General features: G+C 36.8%; 2 protein-coding genes across 2 annotated transcripts in view; one reads left to right on the top strand and one right to left on the bottom strand.

Moving 5' to 3' along the window:
- Positions 1-2,565, top strand: part of tspan18b (tetraspanin 18b) — a 46,469-nt gene extending 43,904 nt beyond the window's left edge. Inside the window, exons 5-9 of the mRNA XM_081373120.1 lie at positions 84-158; positions 252-350; positions 488-664; positions 1,331-1,414; positions 1,799-2,565. Coding sequence (XP_081229246.1) covers positions 84-158; positions 252-350; positions 488-664; positions 1,331-1,414; positions 1,799-1,846 — 483 coding nt within the window. The 3' untranslated portion in view covers positions 1,847-2,565. The remainder of the gene's footprint in view (positions 1-83; positions 159-251; positions 351-487; positions 665-1,330; positions 1,415-1,798) is intronic.
- Positions 2,566-5,778: 3,213 nt separating this feature from the next.
- alx4b (ALX homeobox 4b) lies at positions 5,779-23,470 on the bottom strand. The gene is made up of 4 exons (XM_081373119.1): positions 22,959-23,470; positions 14,374-14,681; positions 9,238-9,366; positions 5,779-8,211 (listed from the first exon to the last, which is right to left on the bottom strand). The coding sequence occupies exons 1-4, from the start codon at positions 23,290-23,292 to the stop codon at positions 7,894-7,896; spliced, it is 1,089 nt and encodes a 362-aa protein (XP_081229245.1). The 5' UTR covers positions 23,293-23,470; the 3' UTR covers positions 5,779-7,893.
- Between the last annotated feature and the right edge of the window lie 1,477 nt (positions 23,471-24,947).

Genomic DNA, 24,947 nt, shown 5'->3' with positions numbered 1-24,947 from the left:
ATCTTCATTAACCGACAGCTGTGTTTATATCTGGGTGAAGACCCAAACAATGACTGTGTGACACAATCTTCCTCTCTCTGCAGTTCTTCATGCTGATCCTCATTATATTCCTGGCAGAGCTGGCAGCAGCCATTCTCGCCTTCGTCTTCCGGGAACATGTGAGTGACCATGCCCGTCATGTTGAGACAGATTTATGTTTTCACTGTTGGTGCGCTGCTAATATCTCTGATATTAATTGTGCATGTTTACAGCTGACCAGAGAATACTTTACTAAGGAACTGAAGAGGCACTACCAAGGCTACAACAACACTGATGTCTTCACATCAACATGGAACGCCATTATGAACACAGTATGTCTTGTTTGTTCCTTAAACATCCACTGCTGTAGATCATCATTTATCAAACGTATTAATAATTTTCAGGAGCCCCTTCATTGACACCATGAGCATATTTTAACTGGAATTTGCCCATCTGTGCTTCCCTCTAGTTTGACTGCTGTGGAGTGAACAGTCCAGAAGACTTCGAGGACAGCATCTTTAGGTTTATTAACCCCGGTGAAGTGGTGCCCGAGTCCTGCTGCCGTAGGAATAGTCATCTTGGAGAAGTAGGCTTCAGTAACCGAGAGGAATGCCTGTCAGGCAGCATGCTGTACCGGAACAACAAGGTGAGCTCTCACACCACTGTATACGTCACATCCCTTCTCTCATAGCTCAGGTTTAACTAGAGCAGAAAAACAGGAAGAGGGGGAATAGTGTTACCTCTCTCGCTGCTGACTAGTGCTTTTCCATGTTCTCAGTGTCTGGGGAATGTGAGCGTGTGCGAGAGCTTCTGTGAAAGCGAGCAGGGACAGGAAAACTTAAGTATTAGTCATTTAGATCGGTATTAAAAAGTGGACTTTCAGCTGAAGGTTATTTTTTATGTTCTGATTCTTGTGTTGTGGACTCAAAAATGTATTTACTCACCGAGTTCCAAACCCACATGAGCAGTATGTATGAAATATATAATTCGATATTTTGAAGACTCTGCAGACAGTTCATAGTGACCACAACTATTTAGCTTCAAAAATGAAGAAAAAATCACTCTATAAATGGTCCATTTGACTTGTGTGCTATATTCCTCGAGTCATTATTATTGTGTGAAGAACAGGCTCAAATTTGAATCAATGTTCACTGATAATCTTCTCATTCAGTGAGCTGTTAATTCCAGAAAATCACAGCTGACCTGCTGCCAGTTGCAGAAACAGCCACACTAGAGAGTAGATAATGGCATAATTTGACAAAATTGTATAAACTATGATGGTTTTCTTATGTGTGTATGTTTGGATCGGCAGGGCTGCTATTCAGCGGTTGTAGACTACTTTGAGATGTACATCTATGTTGCTGGTGCCCTGGCTATTGTTGTTCTCACAATTGAGGTACAGTATTACATTATGTCCGTTTCATTGATATTATCTCAGAGAATTAGTGTAAAACTGTTGCAGATGGGACAGATCTTGAAGGAATGGCCACAGATACATGAGTTTCAGATTGAATGGCTGCTGCCCTCATGTGGTAATGTGCCGGAGGTAGACATCTTGAAATCATCATTCTGTGTACAATACAAATTTAAAAGAACTATATTAATTTAGCAGAAAAGCCAAATGTTTTTTAACGTGAGGAGCCCAAAGTAATTCACATGCTTTGAATCAAGCTGTCCCTTAAGATTGAATCTGTCAAGCAAAACTGTTTAAATGATTCATAATTCTTTGTTTACTTTCCTATGAATGTTCATAAGAGGTTTGTGTTTCTTTTCTCGACAGCTTTTTGCCATGGTGTTTGCCATGTGTCTGTTCAGGGGAATCCAATAGATCAAGTTCACCGAAAGACTTTTTCAAAAAGGAAAACACCTCAAAGGAAAACTGAACCACTTTTCAAAGAATGTTTTACTCCATTTTATGTCTCTAAAATTAAGGAACAAAAAAAAAAAAAATACTAAAAAAAAAATTCATTGACCTGTACTTCACAGCTGGACCTTTGAGGTACAAGGTAACAAAAATGAAACATTGACAAAAAAAGAACATTCTTTGAATACTGAGAAGATTTAATGGGCTTTTTGTCAGAAAGCCCATGCGTAATTTTGACCAGGTGTTAAATAGACCAGATAAAGCCTGAAAAACAGATGAAGAAGGTGCTGCACTGATTTTGGATGAAGAATATTTATACTGAGTAATGCTGGCTTGTTTGTATAGGCATTTGTGCTTTTAGTAAAAAATAAAATAAAATAAAAAACACTTTCCTCTCACCAACACATTACCACAGTCATTGAATGCAAGCTTTCACAAGCACATTATATTAGTGTTATATAGTTATGTGAATTTCCATTTTTATCTATTCCTGTTTGAGTGCTGAGATCTCTCTCTCTGTGCGCGTGTGTGCGCGTGTGTGTGTGTACCTCTTCCCTGCTTGAAGACCAGCATTTTTTTTTCCGTATTGTGATGTTTATTGCAATAGTAATTTTATGTGATTTTAGCTGAAATTGATGTGTATGCATTTGTATTGAATACTAACATTAAAGGAATCTCTGATGAACCTTCTGTTTAGATTCTTTTCTTAACTAAAACTAAAACTTGGACTCCCAAAGGTCCGATTTCTATAATGGTTTCCACAACCAAAAAAAGAAAAGAAAAAGAAATGTGTTATTACTGTAGCATGTACATACATCATGTGTTTCTCTCTACTTCACGTATTTAAATGCGGTAACATGGCACATAATGCAGTGGCTGAGGGTGAGACCAACAAAAGATCTCAAAAGCCATATAAAATAGCACACAGCAATGGATATATGGATATAAGTCACTTAAAATGTATGAATGTCATTACATTATATACAAAATATCAAACCAAGTAGCATTTGAAAACTAGGTGTTGGACTATACTTGTCTTAGCCAAGTTCTAAACTTTTGTGTCTACATTATGAACATGTTTAACGTTTGACAATCAGAATGTGTCCAAATACATTGTCTTCATTTGAAACATAAAAAAGTGTTTGTTTTGCTTGACAAGTGTGTTTGTGGTATATTATTTTTATGCCATCGGTGTTTATTACGTAAAGACATTCATAATCTTTTAAGTGTGGCTTAAGTATGCTATTTGGTTTACTGTAATAATGACAAGCATAAGAAGGCTAACCATTTGTCATGTCAGATCATATGGCATACATTTAATTCAGTTTAACAATACTTTATTTCCATTACTGTACTGTCAATACATCTCGACGGATGTGTCGAAGTGCTGGTTGGCAGTGAACCAGTAACAGTCGTTCAAAACAACTAGAACAATACGAACTGTTATAAATGGACATACACTGTGATTTTCCCCTCCCGGCCTCGCTCACCCGTCCCTAATGCATACAGTATGCATCTACATGTACAGTATTTGAGAGCATTCTGAAAGACTGCAATGTGTTGTCATCAACCTGTCAATTTATTATAAGCAACACAAGCCTTTAACAGCCAATGACTTCTACAGCTGGGGATTTTCTACTGTATAGTGCTAATCACCATCTAACTCAGCCAGTTAAGAGCTACATTTAGTCTTAGATGTTATATGAATATGGTCCCTGGAGCACAGGTTTTATCAGCTAGCAAGTTGCAACTATTATTAAGAGTAGAGTTAACCCATACCTGTTTCAGTGAAGCGACCAGGCCACATTAAGACAAATGTCTTTAGTAGGCCTATTTCAGTGTTGGCGTGATTGACAGTGTTTAGCCAAGAGAGCGGGAGGGAGTGTTTTCAGCCATTTTGAAATTTATTCAAAAACGACTACATGTGAGGAATAAGTTACAGCTTTTTTAATTGCTTACTATTTTCACAGGTAAGTGGTATATTTTAAAACTCTTAGTACAAAACTGATAGCACTTGTTGCAGATAATCAGTCACTCAAAACATGCCATTGTACTTGCGTTAGGGTTGTGCTGTGCATGTTTTTGAAATCTGACTGATTTTTCTGAGACAGAAAAAACAAAACAATAATAATATCTTCTGTGCTAGGTTGTGGCAAACGTGGCGCGTGGTTAACACTTCTATAGAATTGTAATAAAATTCTGTGTAGATACAGCACAGGTTTGCTCGTTTAGTAAACTTTGTTTTTAATATTACATTTGCTGAGTAGATGTCTGCTGCCCTCGTGTGGCTGTGAGATGAAACAATTATTTCACACCACCATTAAACAGGATCAGTAAATTAAATTGACGGTTAGCAAAGTCTTTAAAATAAAATAAATGATAAAGGATATAGAACCTGTAATATGATCATACTTGTTATAAATGGAATATAGGTCTTTTTTTTTGGATTTCTATTGATAGATCTTAGATCATGAAGAAAATTTGGCATCATTTTCCTTATAAGCAAAGGTTTCTAGTTGCCTGGGGATTCTTACAGCATGCTTTAAAATATACACACACACATACAAAAAAGCTTCATATATTTATAATCATCGTCTCATAAACATCAGACGTTCCTGGTGGGCGTATCATGGTGAGAAATCTTCAGCCAGTCATCTAAACAAAGAGAAACTTAAAGGGATAGTTCACCCAAAAATGAAAATAGATCTCATTACACCCTTAAGTCACCAAGTCGTGATCATTAACACTGACCACTGGAAATCATACAGGTTTGCAATGATGTGACGATAAGTAAATACAATTTTTACACCTTTTGCAACATCTTGAAAAGTTTTTGAAAGCAAGGAATTGGCAGCTTTTCACGGCCTAATAGGCTGTTTCTTTGACCATGAAACACTATGAACAGAGTGTGTATGTGCAAGGAAGATTTAAATGTGATCTGGTGGATTAAACAGCCAAGAAAGTGTGTTTTCCAGGTACAGAACCTGCCTGATATTTCACAGAGTTTTTTAATGCAGTGCTTTTCTCCTATTTTCTCCATTCTATCACCTCCACTTTTTCTAAGTCGTAAACCGCTTTATCTTTGTCTGCGTTTGGTTTTGTGTTTGTGCGTGTGAGATGGAGAGAGTTTAGCAAAGCCCAAGGGACTGAAATCCTGCCAGAAATGTAAGAAGAGCGAAGGGATCGGACCGTTCAGCGAGTGAGAAAGTAAAATGGGTTGTGCGAGAGCCAGACATCTTCCCTGATGGATTTATTTGGGAGAGATCCAGGCTCATCTGGAAGGCTGTTGGGTCCCAGTGGAGGTTTTATTGGGTGACAAGCTTTGTGTTGGCTGTCTCCTTACAGCTCTGGATGCAGACCAAAACTGTTGCTCAATGCAGAAGACAAAGTATGCTCCTTATTCCTGTGAAATATGCTGAACTCTGGCTCTCAGCCTGTGAAATGCTCATTTTATGTAGTGCATCCATTTTATCCAACAACTTTTAAGAATGGAATGAGGGACCACTGCCCTTTTCATGCTTTAAACACGACAAATAAGCAAACTTATTACAATCTATCACATTTCTGGCTGTCTATTCAATTTCAATAGGCAGCCTAGCCAATAGATGACTTACTTGACATGCAGGCACACACTTGAATTCCTCTGTATGGCTATAAATATAATGGATTAAAATAGGACTGGAACTGAAACGTTTATTGAAATCCATGCATTCCAATGATTAACTAGACTGTATTTTTAGGTTTTAGCCTATATTATACAGAAACAATTTGTCATAAGCTCACACTGCTCGAAAAGTGATGATTTGAAATGACAATATTACACTTTTTGAGTTTAAAATGCAAACTATCTTCTCAGAGAAGAATAAAATAGTAGGCGTGTTTGTAACAGCTTTAAATGTGTTTAGTTGGTTGCCATAATCATTTTAATTCAGATATAGACACTATTATACAGAAACACCATGGATAAAATGCTTTGTATTTTACAACAGCTTGTTATTGCCTGAATTTCATGAGACACATACAGTATAAACTTGTGCAGTATTCTCAGCATAGAATTAAAAAAAAAAAGAAAATTAGTTATGTTATCAAGAATTACAATCAAACCAGCAAAATCACTCATTAAATCCAAACACACATAGTAAGCAAATCACCATATTATTAAAAGTGCATGCTGTACAAACGCAAAGAACTGATGATAATATATTTTAACTGCATGTCTCAGTAGTATTTAAACTGAGGAAGTAAGAGGAGCAAGAAAAAAACAGTTCTGCCCTCTCTGAATATACAACACACACTGTCCTCCCTCCGTCACATTCTGTCTCCAACATTCAGAAGTGGAAAGACCCATTGAGTTTTGAACGACGCTCTGGCTAATCTCAATCAGGAAGTCTGTAAAGTGCCTTTTTACAGAATGAGATTTCTTCATAATCGATTTAACATACTCTGCTATCTTATGTCAACTGACGGTTTTCATTTAGATGTTTAAACATGGTCTCATAAAAGGGGACTAAAGGCCCTATAACTATACCATATCTGCTAATTCTAAGCGTGCTGCTGTTTTGTCGCCTGCCACTTTAAATGCTCGAGCTCTTTCAATGATTGGCTGTCAATGTTTTTATCGTTCATCAGCTGGGGGGAAAATTGTTCTGAAAGTGATTCTAACGTTATCGGGTCTCTGTGCCGTTATCGTAGTTGTGGTCGTTATAGTTGGGGTCTAAACTATGCAATGTTTAGTTTCAGAACAATATCTTTCGTTGTTGTTAAAGTTATCATCCTTTAAAGGGATAGTTCACCCCAAAAAAATGAGAATTCTGTCAATTACTCACTCTCATGTCGCTCCAGACCTGTAAGACTTACATTCATCTTCGGAACACAAATAATGATCTTTTGAGAGTTTTCTGTCCCTCCATTGACAGCTACGCAACTACCACTTTGACTCATTAAAAAGTTCATAAAGAGATCATAAAACTAATCTATATGAATTGAGCGGTTTAGTCCAAAATTTTTGAAGGGACACAATCGCTTTATAAGATGAACAGAATAATTTTAGGATTTAATTCACATTAGATTTGTGATCAACATGAGGGTGAGCAATTAATGACGGAATTTTAATTTTTGGGTGACCTATCCCTTTAAGAGATCAATTCAGTCATTGAATTTATCTCAAAAACAACAAAAAATAATTGAGTTTGAAGCTCATTACTGGCGAAGAACCCTAACGGCACCAAACCTAGAGTCTCTTCTTCATATTTCACGATAACCAGAGTTCCGTGTTGAAAAGAAGCAGAGGTTTTGGGCGATGACCCTCCCTGCAGCGGGAGAAACTAGATCTTTTGCTGGTGCAAAGGAACTGACGGAGCCAGGAAATTAATGAAGTTAGGCTTATGTTCCAACCGATAGAGCGGCGTCCCGTTAACCCAAAACAAACACAACATTCCACCATTTATCTGGAAACAATGTCCTATTACCTCTGGTTTAGAGAATGTGGCTGTGATAAAAAGGGAGTATTTCTGGAGCTTGAGCTGGACAGAATCGTCCTGTTTGGCGTAGCAAAGACGAAGAGGACCAAACCTGGTACTTCACTGGCTATATTGGCTTCACTGGATCTATTGGATGGGAAACACTTGTTCTGTATTCTGCTCAATCAATGGTTTAAGCCTTGTGCATACGGACTGATACTTTCTTCGCTCATTTAAATTTAATTTAATTCTGTTTAAAAATAGTGCATACTGATTTTTTTTCAATGGTGATGCATGGGGAGTCAGTTTTATTTTGTATATATTTTTCAGTATATGCAGTCTCTATTTTGAAACTGGCCCATCAGTTTCCACATAACTCCCACTGCACATCCACTTCCTCCAAAAATTCTAAATGAAATCTCCAAGTGTTTTAAAGCTTCGAGCCTCCATTTCTCATGTTCATATTGGCTCCAGATGGCATTACTTTCACCTCATTAGTGCTGACAGCTTAGGGCTGAGGTTGTCTGGTCTTCTGTGTCCCAGATGAAGGCATCATGTGGCCCATGTGATCGCGGCACTGTGCTCTTTCGCCTTCATGCGCAAGCTGGCGATGCTAGAGGATTTGCGATCTGGTTCGACGCTGAGATCAAACCCATTCATGGTTCCGCCCATTCCAGAGTTGCCAAAAAGACTGCCCATGTGTGTCTGTCCCATGTTCCCACCAGGGCTTGGCATCCCGAGGAAATCAGTCACGCCACTAGCGGAGTGAGGGTGAGGGCTCATGCAGGAAGATACCGAATCACAAGGAACCACACAGCCAGGCACTGGAGAGGCTGCACTGCTGCCACTCAGCCAAGATGGGTTCTGAATCTGAAGAAAAATACAAAAGAAAAACACATATGTAATCCCGGTCCTACATTACATTAAAGGGTTCATCGGGTGCAAAATTGGTGTTTGCACATAAATTTGTCTTTGCAGTGTGTGGACACAGTCACCATACAATGAAAAAAATCCATTCACTCCTTTCTTTTTTTTAATTCTTAAAAAGTCTAAACACTCTCAATAATCAAGCCGTTAGGATTTTCTGAGCACTATGATGTCATAATGCTCATGCTCCGCCCACAACCACTGACGGACTGTCTCGTATTAGCATATTTCTGCCCTCAGCCATTCGACACGCCCCATGGAAGAGAGGGGTGGGGTGAGCAGTTGCTCATTATCATTTAAAGAGACATGCACCGAAACAAGTCACTGTGAACAAAGCTGTTTTTGAGGAGGTAAAAGGGTGTTTTACACAATCATTGAGGAATTTTAACCAAAGTATGTTACAAACTTTATATGAACACCCAAAAGAGTCATACCAACTTGTGGAAAATGGGCATCCGATGATCCCTTTAAGTGTCTACTATGTACTAACATTTAAATACATCATTAGGCATAATAGGCATATAACATACTGTGTAGGCTACATGTTTTACACTGCACTAATATATATAAAAATTCCTCAACAGAAGTACCTCCTCAAAGAGAATGCATTTTCAGATGCAGCCACTGTAAACTCAGAGTCACTGAATTGTTCACTCAACCATTTCTTTCAAAAACGCTTATCATTCAAGAATGAAACAACTGTCTTTATGAGTGAATCACTGAATCATTCACTCCACCGATATTTTAAAAACATTGATTCATTGTGTTGGATAATGCTTTCCTTTGTTTGGATTTTCTTTGGCGCAAAAACAAAGTAACTGTAAATTGTGTCTATAATGTAAGAAGCAAATTTAAAATTCTTTTTCATTAAACTGCAATTTCAATCATGTTGTTGGTGTAAGATCAGCACAGCTGTGTTTTGGTTAAATACCATATGAATAAAAATCTGGTAGTAGATTTTCCTTTTACCTGTGCGTAATTTTCTGGTCGTGTAAGAAGAGGAAGCTCATAGGCCGTAGAGAAGTGCGTCCGAACCTGTTGCATCTGACCAAAGCGTTCTCTCTTTCTCCATTTGGCCCGGCGATTCTGAAACCACACCTGTAGGAAATAAGCCAAATATCTGATTATTTGAAATATCTATCTGCAAAATCCCAAGATTTGGAATGAATAGGTACAGATTTTCTTCTGTAAAATCTTCATGCTATTTCTGAATTTGTACTTGAAATACAAATTCTCAATGCCCTTTATACACGGACCATTATTACTAAAAATCTACAGAGAGCTGTATTTCTCTCTGTAGTGACTGAACTGAGCCCAAGCCAAAGCATAAATCGTGAGGCACATGAAAGCACTGCACGGTTCCTCAGTCTTTAATGTGCAGTCCTCACTGTATGGATTTGAACTCTCGCCTGCCAGCACAGGTTGGAGATCTGCACTTCTCAGTCTGTCTCCTCTCAGCCTCGCTCATGTCTGGAGCAGGTCCACCTCATCAATCACAATGAGGCCAGTTCTGATCTTCTGGTAGTGCACCACCACACAAACCAACAACCCCAAACCACAGCTGCGTGCTGGCAGACCTCAACATGTGCTTTGATATTTTATGATTTGTAAATACATGTAATTGGTTTAGAATGCAGTTTGTTGCTTGATTATTTTTTCAAATTTAACCGGATACAATATTTATTCTGTTGTTGCATTTACCTCATCTCATGCATTACTGACTTGTAATCTGTAAAGTCTGCAACAGACCAGGTAGTATTTATATTATAGATCTTTGTTTTTCCAATATGATCCTGTCAAGTTTCTCCCTCAGACCTTCCCATCACTTCACAGTATATGACAGAGAATGTATGTACTATGTACTACTGAATGTACTACACAAATGACAAAAAAAACACACAATTGTCAGTTAAAAAAAGGCTCTGAGATGTTCAGATTTGTTGTTGATCTGGTCTCCACAATCAACACTGGACCAAACAAATGGGCTACTCATGGATTTGTCTCTGGTGTGTAATTTAGGAAGGAAGATGACTCCCATGTTTAAACAGTTATTGATTATTTCTGTCAATCTGTCCCTGACGTAAACTTGCATTGTGAGGTGTATCCCTGTCCAATCACATTACAGTTTCCATAAGCCCCAAGAGCCCCAGACATATTATGGAAGGGTAACAGAATATGGAGCACTGAGTTCACATGAATGGGGAACCTTAAAAAGGTACGAAAGATACAATGCATTTCAACTTATGTTACAAAATATATTGCTTGAATTAGCTTAAGTTGTCCTATAGAGGCCAATCGCATACAAAGTAATTTGATCGTTCAGGCCGATGTCACGGCCTGCTCCTGACCTCCAAGTGCCTTTATGAACATGTCATCTGTTTTGAGAATCTTTGTAATATAGTCCTTGTCTCTTTAGACGTTTATATTGTTTTCCTTGGTCAACAAAATTAAGAGTAATCAGAGATAACGACCAATGATCAATGAACCGAGCAGCATCTGTATTCTTATAGTTTATGTTGTTCCTCTATGTATGTTTTGACGATAAATTGAAGTGCAATGTACACGGTAAATGCTATTTTACAATAACTTTTTCGCCGCCAGCGTTTTTTATCCTTTTTTTTTTTAAAGTTAATTTTAAAGTTCCACTTTGAGCATTTTCATAAAACTTTCATGGTTCCCAGAATGTTTTGTTGTATGAATATCTGAACATGCAATATATCAAAAGAAAGAACTCTTCTTTTAAACAAAAACAACAAAAAACAAAAATGTTTTATTCTAGCTTCATGTGTTCTTTTTTTGAAAAAACACTTGAAGTTTGAAAATCAATTTTTTTCCCCAAAGACTACCATATGCGAAAGCAAAGCTTTGTTTCTGCTTTTTTTGCATGCGTTTTGATCAGGACATTCAGTACTCTTTCATAATAACTCTTTGCGTAATATCGCCCCCTACCGTACAACAGTGAAAACACTGAAAGCCGGAACATTTTGTCAATGGCGAGGAAAGGGTTAAACATTTAGGGCACGTTTACACAACAACAATATACTAAAAAAGGATTTTTTTCTGCATTTTACGCATACAGACAACAACATTGTCAAAGCAATCTCCGTTCACACGGATCTGCAAAAAAGACTAAAAACGCTGCATCATTCATGCCAGGCCAGTAGTTGGCGATGTCACTTAGTAAACTAGACGCCAACAGACTGAACATGTACGCATGCGCATGACGTTACAGTTTTCACAAATCCACGTTTTTGTGGTTTACACAGAGATGATAACCGTATTGTTTTCAAAAACGTGCACTTTGAAACCCATTTTCAAAAGTTCGCTTTTTCAGCCCCCCAAAACGCTGTTGTCCTGTAATTTTTTTTTTTTTTTTGAAGACCCCTATACGTTTAATAACTGATCTAAACCAGCTGAGCAGACTGCAAGGCATTAAATTATAGACAAAAATAAGTATCCGTAACAATTTTACATTTTGGCGAATTGGTGGCTAATTCATATAAATTTAACGATCTTATTCATACATTTCGTACGTAATTGCGACATTTTATCTCACAATTCAGACTTTATTTTTCACAATTCCGAGTTTATATCTCAAATTTTTTACTTTTTTTCAGAATTGCCCATTTATTTCCCGCAAAAGTGGGTTTATATTTAGCACTTTTGATTTAACATCTCACAACTCTGACTTTTTTCTCAGAATTCTGAGTTTACGTCTTCTGCATCTTTCTGTTTTTTTTTTCATCACTCTCTGATGCAAACTTTCTCCTTTGCTCTTTCTTTTCTTCAAACTCAAATTCTGAAGGGAGGATGTTGAAGAAAGTGAAAGAGGAGAATGTTCAGGCTGGAGTTTGTTTACATTTCATGTTTAATTTCCTGACGCCTAAGCCCCCGGCTCTCCAGAGCTGCCCCCTCTGACCTCTCAGAGACCCACAGACGAGAGCAGGGGACCTTTGTGCAGATCCACAGAACCACACACACACACACACACACACACACACTAAGGACACTCATAGTGCAGAAGTGCGTCACTACACATATGCGCTCACATAAGGTTTTGAGCATGAAAAGATACCAAAATATATTCCAAAATGTATGTTGCAAGTATGTCCCGATATGATGTCATCCAAAACATCCTCTGTTACAGTGTGTTGAGGGAAAAAGTCCTGTTTGATAGAGAGAGCAGAGCAACAGCGCTGGGGAGGAAAGCGATCATCACAATTGCGTATGTCTGTAGGTATGTTTTTGAAAAACGGGTCGAACCCTGTAGTCACTCAACAGAGTCTGCACTGTGTTGTCAGCCTAGGGGTAATTAGACTCATGTGTGTGTGACTCAGAACGAATGCAGTTACTCCACTGTACCTTCAAAACATGGCCAGGTTCCTGACGACGCCTCATTCTCTGCGTGGAAATTGATTATGGCATCTCAAACTGTGTTTTCTTCAACTGCCAGAGAACGTGTGTGTTTTTTCTCCCTAACTCTTCTTAACATCTTTAAACACTGTGGTGTAGAGAGGTACATTAAACATGTATAGAAGTTTCGAACAAAACGTGTGGGTCCAACTTCTCTGTCATGATGTGAGAATTGAGATCTGTGTTATGCACAGCAGAGACTATTGTTCATTTTAGCAGAGCAGAATCTATTGACTTGGGCGGGAAACCTGGAATTCTGAGGAATAGATTTAAAAATGGGCAAATTTATTAAAGGGATAGTTCCCCAAAAATGAAAATTCTGTCATTAATTACTCACCCTCATGTCAAACACATAAGACTTTCGTTCATTTTCGGAACACAAATGAAGATCTTTTTGATGAAATCTGAGAGTTTTCTGTTCCTCCATTGACAGCTACACGACTACCACTTAGAAATTGTAAAAATAATCCATATGTCTAGTTCAAATGATCATATATATGTGTGAATAAAAGCCTAAATTCAATCTGTTTATCATATAAAGTGATCGTGTCTCTTCAGAAAATGTCTACGTGTCTCTACAAAGATGATCTTCATTTGTGTTTCGACAATAAACGAAAGTCTTATGTGTTTGGAACGACATGAGGGTGAGTAATTAATAACAGAATTTTTATTTTTGGGTGAACTAACTCTTTAAATGGAGCTACTAGTAAATACACACTATTGATTTAAAGAGAATATTACCAAATAATATTATTATTAATAATAAAAATTATCATTTTACTACAACCACCAATACTACAACTACTATTAAAAAATTATAAATATAAAACTATAAAGTATTATCCATCCAACCATTCTCCAAACGGTTTGTCCTCTGTAGGGTCATAGGGAGCCTATAAAATATTAATAAAAGTGTAAAATATAATTTCAATATATCATTATATGATTTTATATAATGTCATAGGCTATATTAATCATTGTGGTAATATTTGAAAATAATAATAATAATAACAATTCAAATATTATATTGTTAAACATATGAATACATTTTGAATATAATTTTGTTTAATTTTATATATTAATAAATATATGAATCATATATTAATGAAAGTGATCATGTTTTATTATTCATAGTAGTAGTTTTACAAACTGAAGAATGGTGTGCGTTTACACAACAACGATGTAGTAAAAACGGAAAAGTTTTATTTTTGCGTTTTTCACGTACAGGAAACACCGATCCCGTTCACATGGATCCGCAAAAATGACTAAACGCTGTATTCTGCTGTCAGGCCAGTAGTTGGCGATGTCACTTTGTACAGAAACATAATACACACGCACATGACACATTTTCACAAATTCACGTTTTTGTAGTTTACATTAAGACAATATCAGTATCTTTTTAAAACAAAAAAAAGTGCACTTTGAAACCCGCTTTCAAAAGTTATCATTGTGGTGTAAATGAATGGCCAAATTCATTGGCCATTGCCATGTTTATTTGAAACCGGTGTCATGTAAACAGCTCCTGAATCATTATTTTTGTAGTAACTCACAACCAGCTGCAAATGTTGTATATTGAAAATGAACATTCTAGGTTATTTAATTTCGAACTACCACAGCTCTTCTGAAGCGTGTATGAATCTCAAATATATTCGAATGTAATTCACAAAGCAAAGACGGGACGAGCAGGCTTACCTGCACCCGTGCCTCTGTGAGATCCGTCCTGAGGGCCAGCTGTTCGCGGGCGTACACATCTGGGTAGTGTGTCTTCTGGAAAACCTTCTCCAGCTCCTCCAGCTGATAGCTCGTGAAGGTGGTGCGGTTCCGTCTCTTCTTGCCTTTATTGCTCTCGGCCTCACACTTGTCTAGAGGACTGCCGAGCTCAGGGCGTTCTGCTTGACCTTTGACCCCGGCGTCTTTCAGATTGATGTAACTACCATCCATACCTGTAGGATCGGCAGATTGAGGCATCTCTGTGTCCGTCAGTCCAGTGCCATCTTTACCTGGAAACAGACATGTTTCAATGGATTAACTGTGGCTTTAGTGTTTGCGTAAAATATTGAGGAGAAAGAGGGTTTACTTTAACCTGTTTCTCAACCCATTACAGACAAGGAACGTATCTAAGTGTACATGAGAACACAACATAATAATCCTGTTAAAAAACGGTAAACTACTGGCAGCTGTGGTTGCCATCATCATACCGTAAAAATACGGTATGTTACTGTTTTTGAAATTAACAGCTAAATACCGTTTTGTCAGCTACAGTATAAAACTGTAATTTAACAGCATATAGATGTTTAAACATTAACAGTAACACACCGTATTTTTATGGTATAATGCTGTCAACCATAGCTGCCAGTATTTTACCGTTTTTTTACAGAATATTTTTTTCAGTGAAAATTTAGCAAGGATATTGATTTCAACAGTCTTTAGTTTACTAAACAACAACAACACACTGGAAATCTACAGTAGAACCGCTAAACAAACCAACTTTCACACAGACAAGGACTGATAAAACTGAACTGAAAAAAACACAGGCTTAAATAGACAGGTGAAATTAATTAACAGGACACAGGGGAATAACTAACAAAAAAAAAAACATGGCAACAAATGATGAGCGGGAAAATAGGGAACAAATGAACATATGAGTCCCAAAGAGAACATCACCGTTACACTCATCTACTGCTATACGAATATTCTTTATTTCATCATAAAGAGGGTTCTGTTGTCACTTTACATTTCTAAGGCCTCTAATGTTCAACAAGCCTTTCTTTATCTCAGATGAAAATATGTTTTCTGGTTGGATGCCTGAATCAGTATCTTCTCTTGGTGAAAGTACAAACATGCCCAGATTGTAAGTAAATAATCAAATCATGCCTGATCAATGCACACTGCACTGAGGTTCTCAGTCCACCAACTCTCCAGCTGTCAGAGTTATTCTGGTGATATAATCTCATTTTAGAAACTTTTTTCTGCTTAAGTTTGAGCCAATCAACCACACAAGCAGTGTGTTGTCCGTTCATTTTATCTCTTGATGTACTTTGCAGGATGCTTTCCTAAGTCAAATGTTTTAGGCCTAAGTATAAATTGACATTCTAATTTTTTTTTATAAAATGGCAGACTCTATTGCTCCAATTTCATAGATAGCAGTTTATGTATTTCAAATTAACCCAATTAGTTAGTTTTCACACTTTTTGCAGAATTTGATAAAATTACAGCTGGACTGGAAATTATGCACAATAAAACTATTAAAAATAAATGAAGTGTCTTTAACTACTGCATTAAAAATTTTACGTATTTGAATTGCATATAAAATTTACATTTATTTGGAGTACTGTCTTAAAATAACAACAACAAAAACTTTATGTGATGCATATTTGTTAGTCATAAAAAATTAAACAGGTAAGATTTCTGCACTAAAAAAATGGCAGAGTTTTTATTTATTTAAATAATAGTATTTTCAAAATGCATTTTTTTATTGCTTTTAATCAGCATAAATCTGGTCCCTGTGAAAATGATAAAAATGTATTCAGGTAAAAAGTATGAAGATGGTTAAGATTAGTTGTAAGACAAGCAATGTTCAGTTAGTTAAAGTGTATGAGATTGGAAATTGGATTTACTTATGATAAATATAAAAACCTGGTTATTGTGTATTTAAAACACAGTTTATTAGTACTATGAAAGAAATCGATCTGTTTCATTACGACTAACAAATTTGCATGTTACAGTCTAACTCTAAACTAAAACTTAGACAACACAACTAAGGGCTAGTCATCATTTGTATAACTATATATAAATAATTTTCACTCTGAAACTTTTCAAATGGTTTGTTTATTCCATGCTGTATTACATTAGAGTATTAAAATGTAATAATATTTTGCGATAACTGTTGCTCTGTCTCTGTGTTTGGCAGAGATATAATCATAATTGCTGTGGTGAGCACTTTGAGTCCCACCCTGCTGTCTTTCCTTGGCTTTGAACCCCATGCTATGCTGAATCTGCGTACCACCACATTTTTTAAACAGTGCCATTGCATGTTTAGCATTTTAAAGCCAAAGCTCCTTGGTTTTGGCTGCAATTTTCGCATTGACAGCAATAGTCTGGGTTGATCACTGTCCAAATGTTTGGGGATTTAAGCAATGCTCTGTGTTGTTTCTGCTTGCCATTTAGAACGCAGAATCTAACCAATGGCATGGAGATATACATTTTATCAAATACAGTTCTTAAAAAGAAAGCGCTGGTCATTTAAAAAAAAACAACTTGATATATAACAGCACTTTTTGATGCAATATTCCCCACCTCTTGACTTGGCTTCATTGCACATTACTCATTGTCATTTACCAGATGCCTTTAGCCACAGTCACTTACAGCACACAAGTCAGAGACTTTATATTTTGCTCAAGGGTTCACTAAAGCTCCTGATCACCTCCTGAAGATCTAACCGGGAAGGGCATCACGCCCAGATCCTCTTAACATTACATTACATTTATGCATTTAGCAGATGCTTTATCCAAAGCAACTTATATTGCATTTAAAGTGTAACGTCGCCGATTTTCAACCCGCTTTGTATTGTTACAATGTCAGTGGTATATGTAAATATACAAAGTTTACTTGTTTTCCCACTCCATTTGGCCTAAAACACAGCTCGTGGTCATCTAGTTTGAAATGTTAACTACAAACACAAAGGTTTTTCAGATTTATTTACTCCATGTTAATGATTCTGTGCAGCACTGCCTACAAAACACTGGATCCTTCACTGGAAACTGAACTCCCGCTAAACTTTTACTCTTTGAATTCTTGCACCCGGGAACAATACAAGTCAACAGCATTATGAAGTTTGCTTAGAAGTATTTCCTACTAAAGCAAGGCGGTATTTGACTCTGGTAGGCGTATCCATAGCAGATGGTGGCCTTGGACAGCAACATGCCCAATGCATTATGGGTGTTGAAGTTTTCCTATCTGGCAAAAGGAAAGAAGCAGCCTTCATATACTGACGCTTTTGACATTTCGTCTACATCGAACGCACATGGCACCCTTTAGCGTCAATATGAGACACACAGAGCTTTGTTCGGTTATGGGTAGGTTTAGGTCTGGTGTAGGGTTAGGGTTAGACCACTAGGAGGCGCCTTCTGGCCCATATCTGCGTCTCATATTGACACTAAAGGGTGCCATGTGCGTTCGATGAAATGTCAAAAGCGTCAATTGTCAAAATGTCAAAATGTCAAAAGCGTCAAGCGTTGACGAAATGTCAAAAGCGTCAATATATGACGCCCTAGGATGAGAACGGGCTGGTTTTCTCTAGTCAGCTAGCCTATACTGTACAGGCAGACAAGTTTTATTGAAAGCCCATTTTGCCAGCGGTGAAGTACAATTCAAGTTCATGCATTCCCTGGGAATCAAACCCATGATCTTGCATGGCTTTGTTGGCACCATGCTCTATATTTGAGCTACAGGAATAACTACTATCAAACCTTCATGCTCACATCCAAACTACACATTCAAAATCAAGGTTCCAAATGGGGTTTTCATAACAATGCAATATAAGAGCTTTCTAACAGTTTGGGTTCCTCAAAGAACTTTTCTTTCAACATGCAGTTCTTAAAATAACCACTTTTTCTTAGTGTAAAGAATTTCCATCAAGAACGTTGATGGTTAACAAAAAATGGTTATTCTTGAAGAGCCTTTTGTCCATGGTTGTTAAAGGTTCTTCACGGAACCATCAATGCCAGTAAGAATGGAAAGGTTCCAAGAATGTTAAAAGTTCTTCATGCAACCAAATATGCCAATAAAGACCATTTAATTTTTAAAGGACCTTATTTTGCTGAGGACATACTAGCAAATTGCCCCTCTGGAAACTAATCGTATAATGTAAAAATCGCATCTTTAACACAGCTATACTTCAGTACTGACATTGGCATTGCAAAAGCCTAGAAACTTATACCAGAATTCTCCTTTCTGTAATCTGGTGTTTATAGTAATACCTCTTTTGAAAATCAAAACACTCCCCTGAGAACACTGACTCCATCCTGAAGGATTTGAATTAGCAGAGGTCAGATTCTTACTAGGAATGGCAATTTAATCACAGCAAGAAACAAGTAGAAAAACATCAAGGTGTAACTGAACTAGCTGTAAAGCAGCAGGGCACCCATTGCTTTTACAGAATCTGATGGTTTGGCTCAGCTCCAGATAAATCACTCTGTAAATCATCCAGTGTCAATGTCATTTAATAATGAATAATGCCATTCAATTCAAGATTATCATGAGAAAATGAGCAAAAGAGCAAATTTGGTGTTATACTCTGATGCAAAACCAACAAGTTACACTTAAAAGTAAAGGTTCCAAAAGTGGGGGTTGCAGCGATGCCATGGAAGAACCGTTCTGGATCCCTTAATGAACCTTTCAGTGAACAATGCTTAAAATAACCTTTTTTTCTTAATGTGAAGAACATGTTAAGAATCTAAAGAACCTTTTCCACAATAAAAAATGTTTTGTGCAGTGGAAATGTTCCATGGATTTTAAAGGTTCTTCATGGAACCAGATAGATGCCAATAATGAACCTTTATTTTTAATAGTGAAATATTCTAAGTTCTAGCATTTGGGCTCCAATTGTAAAATGTTAAGCAATTCATCGAGCATTTAAACTTTTAATTCTGAGGAAAATGTACTCTATACTGTGCGTTGAAGATACAGGTATCTGTGCAGAAGCAAAACTTTCAAGATGTTCCTGTGAGAAGATCAATGCCTAAAAGCCGCACAGGAATGTGGATTCTGTGGGAAACCAGGACAGTGTTTCCGTTCAATCTGAGCTCCTGAAAAATGAACTCACACATGACTTCCATACTGAAGAACTGAGCCAGTTTTCTGTCTCCAGGCTTTCACTCCCATACGCTCACTATAATTTAAAATAGCTCATGGCGAGGATGCAAACATTCTCTTCATGGCATGCATTGAAGAGTAGGTATTTTATTTAATTTTTTACATCAACCTGTACATTTTAGGCCATGGTATTAACAAAAAAATATATATATATGGTTTTAATAGGTTTTTGTACATGTTGATATGTTCAGTGTTGATTCAGTTCTGTTCAATAACTGTAAAGTTCATGAATTATGAGTTCAATTCATCTATAAATCAGCTTTAGAGAATAAAGTGGTCATCATCCAGATCAGTTCAGTTCTCATCCGATATAGTGTCAGTGCAGTCATATCAATAATATTGCTAATTATTAAGTGTGGATAAAATGCATAAAAAGAGAAACCAGGCTCAGTCAGAGGACCAGTTTTCCTTTGGCCAAAAGAACCTAATTCCAGACTGCATCATAAGTCAGATTATTGATTGATATTTGATTTTTGATCAGATTGTTGAAGTATTATGGCAGCATTTGGTGGCAAGGGCAAGCAACAACACTTTATTCTCTCACATTAAATATTTTTCCCATGATGCAACACCTCTGAAATCTGTTATCCATACAATTAACTATCAAACCATTTGTAATCATATGTGTAAAACCTTCACGTCTCGCTAGATGCTTAATAGCCGACTTAATATCCCATCAATTGTTGAATGCTTGTTTATTTGCACATGTCATTTTGTAAGGAAAGGTTATGTAAACCAGTCAGGGTTTGTCATTTTAGGCCTCCCAGTGGCACTGACGGTGCTGAGCATGAATGATATCTCTGGGACTCCATATACCACACATCTGCCTCTGAATGACTGCTGCATGCAGATCAGGAATTACTCAGGTTTGTTGGTTTCATGCTTTGCTGTGGTATAATGTATCCAAATTAAAACTGATTTTAAATGCACTGTGAGATTACAGCATTTGTTAAGGATTAACCCTAAGTAGTATCAATGCAGTTAGACTGGTGAGTTAAATAACTATACTCAAGTCATGTGCAAGGTTTAATTAGAAATGTTGCGCTCTTATTGTTTTTAACAGTTCACACCCCTGACGAATCCACTTTGTTACTGACTCTGTAATTTTCCTGGGTTCTGATTGGCTGGAAAGAGCAAACCACCCTCTTATATTTTAGATCTAATCGCATAACAAGTTAAAAACCCACACTTGAAAAAGTGTTAACTTGAGGCAGAGCACATACTTCTCTCTGCGTTGAATAGTGGATGAAAAGCGATTTCGGCTTCCCGATGTTCTCGATGGTCAGTCAGGCTCGATCTTACCCTTGACCATGGTGTGGGAACCAGTGTTCATTCTCCTCAAACCACAGAAACGCTCTATAAGTAGCACTGTCTGTGTCTGTGCGTCATAATATGCCCATGAAAGGAATTATTGGTGATTATCTCATCCTGTGTCTTCTGCTGACTATTTGACAACCTATTTTTTTGTTGTTGAAAATATTAAAGTATTATGTCCAGTTGGACTGCAATGATCATTTAATTATCAACTGATTTAGAGCATTAATTAAAAACAAATGACGTTTTTTCATACAAAAATCTTTATTTTTATTTTTAATGAATCTATTTATTAAAACACCCAGTAGAAATGCTTGCAAAATACAGTGAGCTGTGTGCTTAAGAAAGATCTGATTATTGTTTTAGCCTGTCCTATGTATATTATTGTTTTATTATTACAGAAGACAATAAACATTTGATATATGCAAAAAGAGCTCTTGAATAATAATAAGAGTGAAAGCTTGGCTGTATAATATAGCCATTTTTTGTTTGTTTCTTTATTTATTTAAAGGGGATTATAATAATAATCTGGGTGCATGCTAATTTCCCAATGACTTTCAATATAATTAATCACAGTGCAATTCTTTTTAAAGCATTTGTAAATTGTAATTAAATATAAGCTATGTTTTAAAGGTCCTGGTAGACAACGGGTAAAGTTAGATACATCATTTTATTAGGCTAATTCTGTATTTATTTATTTATTAAATCACGTCAAAACAGCCCATTCATTTTTTTAAATCTTATTATTTTTTTGTGACACAACTTCGTTTTTGGTTGTCGTCATAAACAGACAGTTCATAAATTGTAATATTTATATATATAGCCTGAAGATACAGTCGGTGTCTGTTTTCACTGGCCTGCGATCAGGCATCGTAAATAGCCCTTGCCTGATTTACAACCACAAAGATGGATTTTCATGCCACTGTTATAAGTCAGAAGACGATGATTATATTTTTATTCGTTTTGTGCATATGGCAACATCTGCAGGTCTGTTCATGACTTCTGCTTTGATTGTTTATGAGTAAGAACATTTTCATTTTCGGCAACGTCCGTATGGTCAACGTTAAAGTATTAGATGTGACAAATAACAGGCGAGAATGAGTGTGGATTTAGGCTCCAGCCTTCAGAAAGTGCCTGAGCGACCAGCCGATAAATCACACTGATGATAGGCTAAGGCAAAGTCTATTGGTAATATACTCGAATGAGTAAATGAACCAGGCCTAATTATCTTTAACATTTATTAAGTGAATTTACGCTTCCTCGTTTGCCAAGCAGAAAAGTCATAATTCTATCATCCTAAAACACACAGAAATAATGAGTTTAATACGAATCTTTTATTAGATTTAATAAATGCAAAAAATGTAATGTTGATTATTATTTATAATTATTTATTATTAATATTTATAAAAATCTTCTTGGGCTAAAACACATTTTTGCGATTAAATTAGACGAATGCGAAATAGTATTTTTTTTGCGGATACTTTTAGTTTTGGCTATGATATTTGTTTATTTGACAGTGCATCTGGCTAATTAACTAACGTAGCCTAATTAAGTAAAATATTATAATTGTTCAAAGTTTCAACTTTCTTTATCAATAATTTAAAAACTGGTCGAAAAGTGCAAAAAGAACTTGTGACTTGGATTTTAGGCTCCTTAAAAATGTAAAGCATGTAAAACGTAATTTTGGTAACACTTTATTTTAAGGTGACAGTTACCCAAATAAGTATACGTAATATTAATTAACTAGCCATGTACGCTACTTGCGAGTTGCAGTTAGGGTTTAGTTTAGGGTTAGTTACCTGTAATTATGCATTATTTACTGTTAGGCTAAGTAAAACGTCACCTTAAAATAAAGTTTTTCGAGTAATTATCGCGGTGAGAAGTGCATATGAACTAGAGCAAATGTGAGAACAAATTGAAGCTTATAAAGCTTACTCATTAAAGGCCTCCATTCTACTCTCAACCTGGAGATGTTCTGATACAATGATCAAAATACACTGACATCCTAAACATAAGGTGGAAATTGACTCATGTTAATTGCATGTCACCTCTGGAGATGTGATAAACGAAATCTACATGATGCCACTCACCATAGCAAGAGATGAGCGCGCCGTCCTGTAGTTTGCTGTCTTCAGTGGGACTTTTGCATGTGGGTCTCTGCATGAACAGATGGTACTTGCTGTACGGGCTCTCGGCTGAGCTTTCCTCCAGTGAAGGACACTCCTGCTGGAAGGGACTCCTCGGCTTGTCCCCGTAAGCTTGACCTTTGGCGGGCAGAAAAGTGGGACTGTATTTGGAGTCGCTCGGCTGGAACGTCCTGTAAGGATTGGCCTGCTGCTGGACTCTCCCTTGCCCTGACGATGGGGGATAATATGAATCCATGGAGGTCATATCGCAGTATGAGACGCACGCATCTGCGTTCATACCGACAAAAAACACACGCAAAATATCCTAACTTTTTTTTTCTTTCTCGGGTAAATCTAAACGTCACCCTCGCTCGAGTCTCCTCTCATTCACATACGGCCATGCACTTTCTCTCACACACACACACCAGGGCGACAGCTGGAGTTGGTTAAAATGATTCAGATGTTTTCCAGAGACTAGGCAAAAGCAAATGCTAACGCGTCTTTAAGGTTAAGAGGAGAGAGAGAGAGAAATGCATGAACGGAGGATGATGTCCTGGTGTCCACTGGTCCCATCATGATAAGAGGTCAGATCGTGGGGCACAGGAGCTTTTCCCTCGAACTAACACGTGAGAAACACAACGCATGACATTAATGTAGCCTAATTTAAGACGCAACTGACAGAATAGCGCGAAAATAGAGCAAGCAAACAATAGGCCTTCATAATACACAAACGCATCATTTTAAACTAAAATATTTCATTATTCAGTCAAATGGTTCAATTTTCTGTTAAAGGATGTTGAACAATGTTTGTGTAAATTAGTGTTTAGTTAATAATAACCTTTGAAAGCATTGATTATTGTGCCTAAAAATAAATAAAAGTAAAAGTGTGATTTGTTCATGTTTTGTAGCTAATTGTTCAAATTTACTATTTATTCCTTTTTATTATGCATTTTCCAACATGGACTTTGTCAGTGATATAAATTGAATAAGCATTGAACTGACTCAAGCTAAATAATGACTGCTTGTAGCTAAATTGAACTCATTTCATAGTTGATGAACTTTACACAGTTATTGAACTGAACTGAATAAACATGAGCTGACCTGCGCTGAATAATAACACTTCTGTCTTCTGCTGCTTTACAGCCGAATTTAAATTTGTCTCTCATATTTGATGGTTTATTGGATGACTGCTTTGTGCTTTGAATCTGTTTCGTATAAAGCTCTATATAGGCGACTTGACTATTTCAATGAATTACTGTTCACTGGGCTAGTTGTTATTCAGTTAGAGAATAGTTGCATTCTGAGATGTAACACCATCTTAACCAATTACAAATGAGTTACAAGGGTGAAAACATTGTCATACATGACCACTAACCACCTGAGGTCACAGCTGTCTCGAGTCTTTGTTTGCATATTTTTATTAAAGTTTGTATTAATCAAATGTGCAAATTTCATCCAAATAACTAACATAATAGTGAATGCATGCAGCTCTGACAGATACAGCTGACCAAAACTGCAGTTTAATGATACAGAGCTGTGCTATTTCTGCAAAACAATCCAACAATTTCACATTTTCTCACACGAATAATACAATTTCCACTGGCGTATAGCCTACGGGCTTTTGGCTGAGCTTTCATGCAGTGACGGACACTGGAATGGACTTCATAATTTTTAAGTATAGATGAGGGATAGGCTATATGTGACATAATATACATGAGGTAGAATAAATTACATGTGGTCTCCAAATAGGCCTACATCTTTTTTAATAGAAACACATCAATTAAAAAAAAAAAAAATTATAAGTTGGGGTACTTATGCATGAATATGGCCACACACAGTAACGTTTCAGGTGTGACAACTGCATTTAAATACAGGAATCCTAACTATTGTTCCGTGTGTACGGAACACAACTCACTCCTGAAATTGTGATGAATGACAGCATGGTAACCATAG

This window comes from Scardinius erythrophthalmus (assembly GCF_964197995.2).
Source record: "Scardinius erythrophthalmus genome assembly, chromosome: 8".
Lineage (NCBI taxonomy): Eukaryota > Metazoa > Chordata > Actinopteri > Cypriniformes > Leuciscidae > Scardinius > Scardinius erythrophthalmus.
This window is presented reverse-complemented; position numbering and strand designations above follow the sequence as displayed.

Bases quoted from the DNA above. Each gene is read 5' to 3' on its own strand.
- alx4b (XM_081373119.1), bottom strand. From the start codon at position 23,292: ATGAACGCAGATGCGTGCGTCTCATACTGCGATATGACCTCCATGGAT. The intron at 14,682-22,958 runs GTGAGTGGCATC...GTCTGTTTCCAG, and splicing joins CGCGCTCATCTCTTGCTATG to GTAAAGATGGCACTGGACTG. The intron at 9,367-14,373 runs GTAAGCCTGCTC...TATTTCCTACAG, and splicing joins TCACAGAGGCACGGGTGCAG to GTGTGGTTTCAGAATCGCCG.